Below are 12,970 nucleotides of genomic sequence, written 5' to 3' on the forward strand. Positions count from 1 at the left end.
CCCTCAGTTTGGGAACCACCCTGTAAGATTCACTCATCATTTATAAACTGCTTTTTACTGTAGTTGTTTTTGTGAAATATTGAAATTAGTTTGATGATCTTTAACATTTAAATCTGACAAATGTGTAAACAAATCAAGAATACTTTTTCACAGGACTGTATTTAGGTACCTATATCAACCAAAGTTTCCATTTTCAAAAAAGTAGAGCTTGATGCATTTACAACATAACTGGTATTTATTGCATGAACATAAAATGTAAGATTGAGTTTAGTTGAGTCCCGTGTGACTCTGACATACAGAAAAACATTCATTTAAATTTTATCCATCACACACATTATACACCTCGTACCCTCTATAAAATGAAAGCCATACCATCAGAGAGCTGGGATCAAAGTAACAAAGGCTACCATCAGTAACACACTACGCCGCCAGGGACTCAAATCCTGTAGTACCAGACGTGTCCCCCTGCTTAAGCCAGTACATGTTCGGCCCGTCTGAAGTTTGCTAGAGAGCATTTGGATGATCCTGAAGAGGATTGGACGAATGCCATATGGTCAGATAAAATCAAAATAGAACTTTTTGGTAAAACCTCAACTCGTCGTGTTTGGAGGAGAAAGAACACCATACCTACTGTAAAGCATGGGGGTGGTAACATCATGCTTTGGGGCTGTTTTTATGCAAAAGAACCAGGATGACTGATACGTGTAAAGGAAAGGAGTGGCTTTGTAAGAAGCATTTCAAGGTCCTGGAGTGGCCTAGCCAGTCTCCAGATCTCAACCCCATAGAAAATCTTTGGAGGGAGTTGAAAGTCTGTGTTGACCAGCGACAGCCCAAAACATCACTGCTCTTGTGGAGATCTGCATGGAGGAATGGGCCAAAATATCAGCAACAGTGTGTGAAAACCTTCTGAAGACTTACAGAAAACGTTTGACCTCTCTCATTGCCAGTGTTGGGCGGTAACGCTTTACTTTTGACAGTAACTAGTTCTGTAACGCAATATTTTTCGAAAGAAATAACGCTGTTACCGTTACAATATGGTGCCTTTGTCCGTTACTTTTCTAACTGCAGTGTACTTCCTGTTTACAGTGGTGCTACATATTTATGCGGGACGCTGTGCCAACCATGGCTAAACAGTAGAAGAAGAGGCATTGTCAGCATGTTTCTGTTTACATCACGCGCACCAATCATGGCAAGTCAATACGAGAGCAGGACGAGCGTCTCAGAGTGGAAATACACGCATTATTTTTGTCTCCAAAAGATGCATCAGTGAAGCTAAGCTAACGCTGCGGCTGGATTTTAATGGACTGTGACTGTTGTCCAGGGACAGGTCAGCCAAACTATTGCACGGTATGTTGTTGTAAATACGCAGCCTGTCGCTGCTGCTGAGTCACTGCTAACAGCAGCTCATTAGCCTGTAGGAGTGTATTTTACTTTACTTTTATGCATACTTGTGTTGTAAGGACTGATAACAGAGGGGCAGACATATCTTAATCTTACATGCTTTATTTTGACCCATTACCTATTTGCTCAATATTTCTGTATGTACCGTATATGCAAGTATCTTCCCTCTCTGTATAGAACACACAACACTATGTACTGTTCTGAAAATAATTTAAAAAATGGATAAAAAAAGAACATTTGTAAAGCATTTATGTTTAAAAGGACTATCTAGTAGACAGTCATAAACACTATATACTAGATAGTCCTTTTAAACATAAATAGCCTAGATAGTATCTAGGTTGTTTAAATCTCTTTCACGAGTCATTCTGCATCATAGATTTCCTCATTTACCCTATTTTTAACAAACCAAAAATTCACGATCATCAATAACATCATCTATTAAACTGAAAAGACAAACACTGCCCAACAACTACAATGTGACTATTCTGTGAATATTATGATTATATATGATTGTGTGCAGTTTATTAAATAAATCCCACAGAAATTTGAATAAATATCCAGAAAATAGATTTATTTTTTAGAGTTCCAATTGACATATTTAGATTCTTCCATGTCTTGCTTTTGCTACATATGAGAAAATCAAACTTTAAAATCATTACACTGTCGAGACAAAAACACATCAAACTGATGAGACAAAACTATATGGATTTAACACATTGCTACTTCACATACTAACACTCCTTACAACTGAATTCTCTGAATAAAAGTTAAAGTGACAGTAGACATGCAAACACATGCTGGGCTGTTGACTGGGGCTGTGTTTGAGATGATGCTGGTGTTAGGTAACATTTAGATCAGTAGTAGGAGGCAGGTAAAGGTAAACAAGCACTTCCAAGTGCCAGAATTTCAGAATAAAATGCAACCAACAAAGTCGTAGATCTAATGCAAACTAAGGAAAGAAAAAGTACCCTGTCCACTTCTGAATTCAAACATGACTAACAAGGTTTAGGATTTGGTAAGAACGTTGCCACTCCATCCACAGCTTATAAAGGATTAACACACAGCATTATGCATAGGTTCCTCCTGTAACCAGCAGCTCATAGGCAGGGTCTCTGCTCCTGCGACACAGCACCACACACGCACACAGCATCCCCAGCATCTGCAGGAAAGAGCTCAGCATCACGATCACCATGGAATCACACTGCAAAATAGTGAGAGCTAGATGACCTATGATGAGATCCCCCCCTCTACCCTTGTTTTCCATTGTAGTTCAGACATGGGCCACATGCATCCCTCCGTTCAGTAAACACAGAATTACAAAATTAATACAAAAAGGACAACAAAAGTACACAAATAATAACAAAAGAATATTTAAAAAGACTATAAAAAAGTATAAAAATATACTAACAACTGCAAAAGTACACAAAATTATTCAAAACAACTAAAAATGTCCAAAAGTACATAAAAATTGCTCAAAAAAACACACATAACGACAACAAAAATACAGAAAAATATTCAAAGGAATACAAAAATATACAAAATGGCATAGAAAAACACACAAAATTCCTCAAAATACACAAAAGGACTCCAAAAATACAAAATGATTTAAAAGTGTTTGACAAAACAATATTCAAAACAACTACAAAAATATAGAACAATACACAAAACAACTTCAAAGATACACATAATTACACCAAAAACACAAAAAGACCATTACAAAGACACAAAAATGTACAAAGCGAATACAAAAATACTGAAAAATGTACAAAAAAAAAAAAACATCTAAATTTTTTTTGCATAAACACACACGACTACCATAAAAATACAGAAAATATACTGTATATATATAAAAAAATAATCTAAGAATGGCTCCATAAACACAAAACAACAAAAAAACACAAACCCTTTGTTCTGTCCCATGGTAATGCTAATATTGGTAATTATTCTACACACTGTCATGAATGTTGATAATGTGGCCCTCAGATCAGATGCAATCACAGTTTTGTGGCCCCGCCGTTAAAGTTGCTAATCTTTGATGTAGATGTTAACCAATAGATGCTTATTGTGTTGGTTATAAACTGATGCTGATACATGAAAGCTTCAGATGTGACGTACCTGAATGGCAGCAAATGTCAGAGCAGCCCAAATGACATACAACATGATCTCCTGTAACTTCTCCACAACCAGAGCTTCACAGCCCTACACACGCGCACACATACACAACATTAGTCACTTAAACATGAGGATGTGAGAGGTTTGTGTGTGAGAAAACTACAGTTTGCTTACTTCTTGGTAAAGGTCTTCAGGGCGGGAGAGAGATCCTGTGCAGCCTTTGGCTTTGCAGCAGCTGATGGGTACACTATGGTTTTTAGACTCTTCAAACCAGTGGGTTTTCTGCCAGTCAGAATAATTGTGGATCCCACAACACTGGAGCTGAAAACATGCAAAATGCAACATAAGAGCCATGTAGAAGTTCACATGTACACAGCAGGAGGTGGTCGACAGTTTGGCTCCAGGCTGATGACGACCTTACACACCACGGACCTCATTTAGAAATCTGTGCATAGGTAAGATCACTTCAGCTGGCGTACGCTAAAAACCAGGAAGTGCATATTCAAAAAAACTTTCAGATGCACACACACGTCTATAAATGACAGCCTACTCTCAGGTTGTCGTACATGAGGAAACACCTTGCTCCGCCCATACAGTGCCTATAAAAGGTCAGGCGTTGCCTCAGAGCGTCAGAATGTGACTGAGGTGAAAAATAAATAGTCAGACATAGAAGCGAAGGAGAAAATGTCTATAATTCTCCATAGGAAGTTCAACAGGGTGCACCAGGGCTCTGCCTCACAGACAAAAAGCTGGAGGATCATTGGGGAACCCCTCTGTGTTATAACAGAGGTTGAGGGGGACACAAATGCACTATATGCACCAGAAGCATATGATTAAATTATATTTCCTTGTTTGAAATAATAAAAATGAACAGGTAGTAAAACACCTTTGGAACTATACGTAATTCGCAATATTTAATTTCAAGTAAAACCATATTTTTCTTCAGTCCCAGGATGTTTACTGGTCGGTAGGGTTGGGCATCGTTTGGATTCTCAATTTCGATCCCTGTTCTCGACGATTCTCGATTCTGATTCTTTGAGTTGTGCAGGTGAACAGGTCACAGATTTCACAAGATAATTTTTTAAATTGAAAAAGCTTTTAAACAGGTAGTTTTTTATTAATTCACTTGGTTGATACAGTTTAATTTGGTTGCTGTAATGTAACTAGGGTATTCAATTACAAAGGTCCAACTGTAACTTTAAAAGTGAAATAAAACTACGAACAAGTTGTCAGCAGTCTAAAAAACAAAGAGCTACAGCCCAGGTAGATGTGACACTAAATAAAACAAACTCAAACCCTGGAACAGTCATGTGACAAATCAATCAATAGTTCTTGCTGAGAAAGATTATTATTATTCTGGATACAGTGGAAACAGAAACAATAAAAATAGTTATGTTGTGAATCTGTTTTTATTATAGGGAACATATTATCTACAAATATGTAGTTGGAGTCTAAAGCCACAAAAAAAACACCACTTTAAAAACAAAATAGACTAATATAAGACTTCTTTACAGTTTTCTCGACTTGCGGCCATCCAAGATGGCGGCGGCCCAGACTACAGCCGACACTATTTAATAAAAGCCTTAAAAGACATGGATATAATGAAAAGAGTGGATGGACAGAGGCATAATCATGCAGACTTTCACACGCAGGCACTAGGACCCGGAGGTGGAGTAAATGTGTCCCTGTACTGCATTCACAGGCTGTAATATCACCAGTTTATCATTTTACCTGTTATTAGAGCTACTATCTTTACCAGGGAAATAATATTAATTCCTGGTGATTGTTTTCCGGAGTTTTACTGGGATTTTTACCGGTGATTAGTTCCCATCACCCTTCCGCTCCGCCGGACCAAACTGAAACCGTAGCCAGACACACACACACACGCCAGAGACATACGCACACGCCTGAGACACACACACACACGCCAAAGACACACGCACACGCCAGACACACACACACACAAGTCGCGTTCTGAACGTATCTTATACAAACCCTGCGTAAACAAACAGAGCAAGCCGCAGAAACATACTAGTGCGGGTATTTAGGAATCGAAAAAAAGAATCATGATGCAAACATCTTCGTAACGGTTCTGGAACCGGACTTAGGAACTGGTTCTCGGTGCCCAACCCTACTGGTCGGTGCTGCTGGGGTGAGTGACACCCGTCCTGCCTATAGATCTCGCTGGTCTCTGTAGATCCTCTCCCTCCAGAGTCTCCCGTGCGCCTCGTCCTCCAGCAGTGCCTGATAAGCCACTGATAGGTCTTTATGCATTGTGAGTGTGTTCCTTTAACAGGTGTTGCAGCCAATTGATCAGCAGTTTAGTGCAATGAACGTGTGATTTTAATTACAATTATTATTATATAAAACTGAATTTGTAACTATAATTTTGAAATTTAAAACGTGGTTTTTGCAAATATATCCTTCATGTATTGTGAAATGTACAATGTTCAACTAGTAGGGCCCTATAAAATCTGCGTTAACAAAATCGTGGACGGAATCACAGAATCGACCAATGAAAACAGTTAAACACAGAAATGGGAAAAATCGGCGTGAAACCCCGTCACCGTGGGGGCAAAGAACGTGTTTTTATGGGGAAATGTTTCCAGGGACCGCTCATTGATCCCTGAGAGGAATTCAGGTGACATTAATGCTGTTCTCATACATATTTACATGACAAATTAATAATTAAAAAGGAGCAGTCAGAATAATCCATGTCACTACAACTTATATCTACCTTTTAATTATATCTTACTTTATTTTTTACATACATTTTTGTTTAATGATGGGGTTTTTTATTAGTATTTATTTTTGTTTCCTCACAGGAGTTAAAAACTAATATTTTCTTTAAAAAATTATAAATATTTCTTAAAAAACAGGAATTTAAAAAATTAAAATGGAAAAAACTAAATTTGGGAGAAAATAAAACAAATTTTATAGGGCCCTAAATTATTTCAAACAAATGTATCATTTTCACAGAGCTGTCATTAATTTAATCCGTTTCCTGTTGCTTATAAGTGGCGTACGCTTTCTTTTGTACGTACGTAAGCAGCGTTTGTAAATGGGGCCCCTGAAACTGATGCTCAGTCAGCATCTCATTAAAACGTGGACAAAGGGAAGAGTGGATTTGTTCTCACCTGTCTCTGAATGTAGTCTATTGCACGGCTCTGTGCGTTGCTGTTAGTGCCGTTGTACTCATCATAAACCTCCTGGATGGAACTATTAACTTCATCTTCAACCTAACAACAATTAACAAGGATGTAAACACATTTATTTTCCACAGATGACATTAAGCAACACAACACCAAACACATGACGTTGATGTTAATCTGGTTCCTTGAGTTTCAAATGACGCTCAGAAAGACAATAGAGACAGCAGGAGGTTATATTTCTCACCTTCGCTCTGTACACGTATCCAAGAACAACCACGGCCACCTCCGTCATGAACACCAGCAGCAGGAGGATGACAAACTGGTAGATACATACACAGATTTAAGCCTTTAAGTGTTGCTCATAAACAACATATACAAGACATGAGCAACATATGGCCCGGGTTCACATGTGGTCCTCGGTGAGGCCCCAAAAGTATATGCACAAAAATGACTTCAAAAACACACAAAATGAAAACTGAAATATGCAAAATGACAAGACAACCACACAAAAGTATAAAAAAATATATAAAAAATACAAAAATTATACACAAACATTTGTATAGAGATATAACACAAAAATAAGCCAAAAACATACATAAGTGCACAAAAATGACTGAAGAATAAGAATCACAACAAAAATACATCAAATGACTTCAAAAATACACAACTACAAAAACAGACGGGGAGAGAAATGCACAAAATGACAGGGAAATTTTTAAAAAGGACAACAAAAACACAAATATATCATTCTTTCCTGTGTTAATACTCAGATTGGTCATTACTCTAAATGCTGACATGAATGTAAAATTTAAATGATGTGGCCCTCATATGATCACATTTTTCTGGCCCCCATCTCTGCTCTAATCCGAAAACCTGAAGAACTACTTCCAACATGCAGCCATCAGACAAATGTGAAGCAAAGGTAAAAGGTATACGGACTGTGGTGAGGCCGCAGCAGCTCTCTCTCACTGTAGCACAGCACCCGATGAGCCCAATAATAAAGAGGAGGGCCCCCACAACAATGATGACAACAGCTGGGATGAGTGTGTACACATCTTCAAAGAAATGATCATAATCGTCATAGGTGATGAAGACGTAGGCTCCAACATAACACAGGATGCCGGCAGCCGCCTGTGGAAGCAAAGACAGCAACAGCAAAATGATTAATAGGAAGCAAAGCTCAAACAGATTGTGCTATAATGCTTTTTAAATTATGTAAATGTCATCATTAAAGGCTTTTAAAGGGAGAATATTTTATTGATCACTAAACAGTATTCAAAGCAAGAACCAAATCAGACAGTAATGATTTTAATGAGTAAAACACTGAATGACCCGATTATAATAATGTTGGCCCCTGCTGTGATAGAAGCTGTCCATGTCTGCTCGAGGCCTTGTTTTTTCTGAGGTAAACTTTAATATTCCTCTCCTGGTAAACATTGTTCTCTGGTGACTCTTCCAGGGTGTACGTATGCTAACGTGTGCTCTCAGTAAGTAGAGACAGGCTCTGACATGTGATGAGGACAATGTACAAGCATTGGAAAATAAATATTTAAGGTTAATAGACATTATGTTAACACTTTATTTTCCCTGATACTAAAATATTTATAGAAATACTAAATGCTTTATTGTTGTGAAAATAAATGAGAAAATTATTTGACACAGTTGGGGCCCTATAACAGTTAGAGAGAACTGATAAATGTAATGTAGTGTGAATTATTTCTATTTCCATTCATTACCAATGACATACAAACGATAAAGTTTTCTATTTCGGCAATATAGAATATTAAAATATTGCCTATAAAGATAAATGTTTATTTCTTTGCTTATTTTGTAGTAAAATACGTTTTTTTTTTAAAAAGTTGCTGCTTTCACTACTTCTCAGGACAACATGAAAAGCTCAGTTAGATGGATTACTGAGTAAGTGTTAACCAAGACCTTCCCCTAAACAAGCCACACTATAGAACTCACTCACACATGCTGTCCTTCATAGAAGACAAAGTCAAAAGTGGTACATATTGTGCAGCTGTTTGTTAATAAATATGCCTGTGTGGCATTTTGCATCAGCAAATTTAACCCAGAATTGTCTTTCTGGTCAGACTTTATTGAGGTAAAAATACTGAGATTTAACATATTGAATATTCAAATATTGAGATTTATATTGTATATTTTTTACCACCTCTCAGAGTATCTGGCAGCTGGCCCACCATGGACCTAAAATTAAAATCTGTTTACATATGAATATATACTTTTATTTATTTATATTCATTATTATTATTTTTGCCTTCTATCTTTCATTTGCACATTTTCTTTGTGTACTCTGGTTTTTTCCCAGTGTTTGTGTATAGATATTATTATTAATATTAGTGTTTTAATAAGCTTTGCAGTTCTAATTACACCTCGGGGATTAATAAAGTTTTTTTCTGATTCTGATATCACCACTTTGAGAAAACATATCGAGAGAAGAGCTTTGGTCCATATCGCCCAGCCCTACGTAGCAATGATTAAAAACCAGTTTATTACATTACTGCTGACTCAGCCTTGCCCACCTTCATCTATGTGACGTCACGTGTAAACATGTTTTTCTGAATTTTAATTTCCAGCTGTCCACAAAAAGAAGTCAAAATCTGTATTTTTTTAATGACAGCTATTAGCTGTGTTTTGCTATGACGTGACAATAACTGTTTGGTGAAAGCTGGGGTGAACGACTACTGAGAAATTCTGCAAACTGATCTCCATCTGGTCAAACAAAGGTCGGCTGCAGCAGTGACTGTGATGCTAAACTAAGCTAAGCTAAGCTAAGCTAGCTTCTTGACTGTGACGCACGATAAAAAAAAAATGAGCTCAAACTTACCCAGAAGATCAGGTTCAGGAAGACCAGCACGGTCTTAGAAGACGTAATCCCGCACTGTCCCATCTTCAGCACGAGTATTTGACGCAGTAACGGTGATAATGTTGGATTTTTTCACTTAATCATGTCCCAACCATAGATATTTATGGTCCTAACGCTGACTCCTCCTCGTCCTAACTCTGTGTGACTGGTGACAGCAGCGCCACCACGTGGCGGAGCCTAAAACCACAGTATGGATGTCCCTCATAAAACATGTAGATTATGATGAGTCAACTAGTTCAGGTTTCTGGACATAAAGAAACACGAGAGGACAAACTGTCACCGATGTAATCCATTTGGAAAAACACATTTTACTAAATAATGAAATATATTATGTTACAGTATAAGATTGCATAACTTAAGTTGTGATCACAAATGAATCATTTTGTTGTTTTAAAACATTTCAATTGTAACAAAAAGAAGGAAAACACATCACGTACACATTTTTCTTGTTGATGCCATTTAATCTCATTACTTTAATTCTCAATAATTGATTTTGCACCCAAGATACAATAGGTATAATATTTACGGCACAATAGGATCACATTTGCTTTATAACAGTTTCATCCCAATGTCATTAAAATAAATTTAAAATCCTGTGAAACCAAAAGTAATTCAACTCGAGTTGGAAAACAGTAGAAAACAATATGCAAAACTTTTAATTGGAAATAGTGCAGAAACTAAGCAGACAGATGCATTCTAAGGATTTTTTTCCCCCCAAAATATATTTATTGGAAAATATATCAATTGCCAACATACAGTCATGCATTACAGTTTTCCAGTTTTTTCCTTTTTCCACACAAAACACAAAAAACTAAAACAACAACAAACAATTAAACACAGATTACCCCCAAACCAATTCTAAGGATTTTTAATATCACACACAGATTTAATGATATGTAGCTTATTTACAGGATAACTGTATTTTCTATGACGTGCCTTTAACACATTGATATACACTCCTTTTTCTCTTCTTTGTATCGCTGTGTTCACTTCACAATAATGAAAACTAAACAATACCTAAACTTAACTGACTGCTTTAGCAGTGGAGAAGCTGAAATCAGAATGTGTGCCAAATATTTTGTCCCAGTGAGTGAAATGTGGAGCAAAGTTGGTGTTGGGTTTCTGATGGTGCACGTCATGTTTGCTGGGTCCTCCATAAATACCAAACGGTATCAGACGGGATGAAGACCAGGGAAAGTCATACCCGCAGTGATCCTCCACAGAGACATACACGTGTACCACCATGAAGACCCACGTGGTGAGCAGATGGCATCTCAACACCACAGGATTCAGAGTGGTCCAGAAACCCACCGTCACCAGCTCCCAGCCTCCAAGGCACTGGGTGGCCAGGGCGAACGGAGACGAGTACTTGTGATGGATGGCGTGAAAGGTTACGTACAGCCAGCGGATCCTGTGATGAAGCAGGTGCCAAATGAAGTACTGCAGGTCAAAGAGCAGGAGGTTTCCTAACACTCCAGCTATTAACCCAAACAGGGATGGAGCTTGATCTGGCAGCTCCACTGGTGGTCTCCATGCCCACTGGGCCACTGATGCTGGAAGCACCAGCAACAAATGGTTGTGCAAGGTGACCCCGACACAGTGCAGCAGCGTGGAAGCTGTGGGTCTACGGCTCGGTTGTAGCTTGAATTGCTGGACCCAAGCCCACCTGTCCCCCATGATGTCACACACAAGGAAAGGAAGGCAGATGATAAAGTAGGATGAGACTGTGAGCACAACTGGAAAGAGAGGGGATCGTAAATAATCCCTGTAGTTTAGCCTCAAATTGTCCCAGAGTGGTTGCAGCAAAGAGATTTCCCCAAAGCTACTGAACCAAACATCAACAGGAGTGTCTGGAATACCCATGTTGAAGTGAAAACCAGCTGGAGTTTAGGAATGATGGAGGCACAGTAACAGCAGCGTATCCAACAGTGTGTGTGTGTTATCAGGTAACATCCACACTAACAAATTATTCATCCAGCAGCTAACATGTAGCATCTAGACCAGAGATGGGCAGCTTCTATGACAGTAGGGGCCACAAACATGTGATTGTATCTGATCTGAGGGCCACATTAGCATCATTCGTGTCAGCATTAAGAATATAGTGACCAAACTGAGCATTACAGTTTGTTTTTTTTTCCATTGCTTGAACACACTTTGCAAAACTTGGCTCGTTGTGTCAAAACTATAAAAACAAGCAAATAAGACACAACACTGGGAAATAAACCATTCACACTTATGTCAAATTGAAACTCTGCTATCATAACCTAACCGTCCTTTGTGAAAATGTCACTGTGGTGACAAAATGATACCCACTTCTATCATATAAATACACTTTCAAATGAACAGCAACACACTAGTCTACTTTATATTCTGTAAAACACTGCAGCCTTTTGTTTTCACTGTTTTTATTCAGTTCCAAAGAAGGCACGTTTTCACATTACCCAATGTGTGTTGTGTTTCCCCTGAGATTTCCTTTTTGAACTAAGTGTCTTATGTATGAAATAGTGTGTAGTGTGCAGGAGCAAGTGTGTAGCAAAAAGGAGCAAGTGTGCCATAGAAATGCAGCAAAAGTGCAAGGCAGAAGTTTTGTTTAAGATATGGTAACACTTTGTTTAAGGTATAGTAACAACAACTTCAAGTTACTTTGGGTTAAGCATGAGTCTATAGTGTTCAAGCATTGGGTAAAACTGTAACACAGAAAATAACAAAGGGTTTGTGCATTTTTGTTGTCATTTCGCATTTTTTCTTTTCATTTTTGTATATTCTTGTTCTTGTTTTGTGTATTTGTCGTTATTTCATGTATTGTTCTGTCATGTATGTTTGGAGTTCTTCGGGTTATTTTTTATTGTATTTTTCTGTGTTATTGTAGTTATTTTGTGTGTTATTGGAGTCATTTATAATTTGAATGTTACCATTTACAGTCAAACATTTGGATACACTGTAGGCCGTTGTGTGCATTTATTGTCATTTTGTGTGTTTTTGGAGTCATTCAGTGTGTTTTTTTCCCTGTTTTGTGTACGTAACGAATCATTTTGTGTACTTTTGTTTTGTACGTTTTTTTTGCTAATTTGCATGCTTTTTAAATTGACTTTGTTGTCTTTTTGTGTGTTTTTGGAGTCACTGTGTGTTTCTGATGTTTTTTTGTGTGTGTTATGAGTCTTTTTCTGTATTTTTGTTGTCATGTGTGTTTTTTGTAGTCAATCTGTGTGTTTTCACTGTTTTTTGCGTCATGCGAGTCACTTTGTGTATTCTTGTTATTTTGTGTGTTTGGGGAATCATTCTCCATATTTCTGCCCTTGTTTTGTTGTATTTTCTGGTGTCTTGTACACCTGTACTGCGTGCCTGCAGTACAAATTCATTTAAGTGATTTTCATTTGTTCTATGTAGGGTAATGTTTTTTTTTAATATTTATTTT

At 37.7% G+C, this 12,970-nt stretch overlaps 2 protein-coding genes across 2 annotated transcripts; both read right to left on the reverse strand.

Annotated features, from left to right (window-relative positions):
* Positions 1-1,951: 1,951 nt before the first annotated feature.
* Positions 1,952-9,709, reverse strand: tspan3a (tetraspanin 3a). Its single transcript, XM_028451308.1, has 7 exons — positions 9,517-9,709; positions 7,605-7,796; positions 6,910-6,984; positions 6,651-6,752; positions 3,688-3,834; positions 3,517-3,600; positions 1,952-2,560 (listed from the first exon to the last, which is right to left on the reverse strand). The coding sequence occupies exons 1-7, from the start codon at positions 9,577-9,579 to the stop codon at positions 2,468-2,470; spliced, it is 756 nt and encodes a 251-aa protein (XP_028307109.1). The 5' UTR covers positions 9,580-9,709; the 3' UTR covers positions 1,952-2,467.
* Positions 9,710-10,273: 564 nt separating this feature from the next.
* ch25hl1.2 (cholesterol 25-hydroxylase like 1, tandem duplicate 2) lies at positions 10,274-11,426 on the reverse strand. Its single transcript, XM_028450877.1, has one exon. The coding sequence runs from the start codon at positions 11,416-11,418 to the stop codon at positions 10,579-10,581; it is 840 nt and encodes a 279-aa protein (XP_028306678.1). The 5' UTR covers positions 11,419-11,426; the 3' UTR covers positions 10,274-10,578.
* Positions 11,427-12,970: the final 1,544 nt, after the last annotated feature.

The sequence above is a fragment of the Gouania willdenowi genome, chromosome 6, assembly GCF_900634775.1.
Source record: "Gouania willdenowi chromosome 6, fGouWil2.1, whole genome shotgun sequence".
Lineage (NCBI taxonomy): Eukaryota > Metazoa > Chordata > Actinopteri > Blenniiformes > Gobiesocidae > Gouania > Gouania willdenowi.

Bases quoted from the DNA above. Each gene is read 5' to 3' on its own strand.
- ch25hl1.2 (XM_028450877.1), bottom strand. From the start codon at position 11,418: ATGGGTATTCCAGACACTCCTGTTGATGTTTGGTTCAGTAGCTTTGGG.
- tspan3a (XM_028451308.1), bottom strand. From the start codon at position 9,579: ATGGGACAGTGCGGGATTACGTCTTCTAAGACCGTGCTGGTCTTCCTG. The intron at 3,835-6,650 runs GTGAGAACAAAT...GCATGTTTTCAG, and splicing joins TAGACTACATTCAGAGACAG to CTCCAGTGTTGTGGGATCCA. The intron at 3,601-3,687 runs GTAAGCAAACTG...GCGCGTGTGTAG, and splicing joins CTGAAGACCTTTACCAAGAA to GGCTGTGAAGCTCTGGTTGT.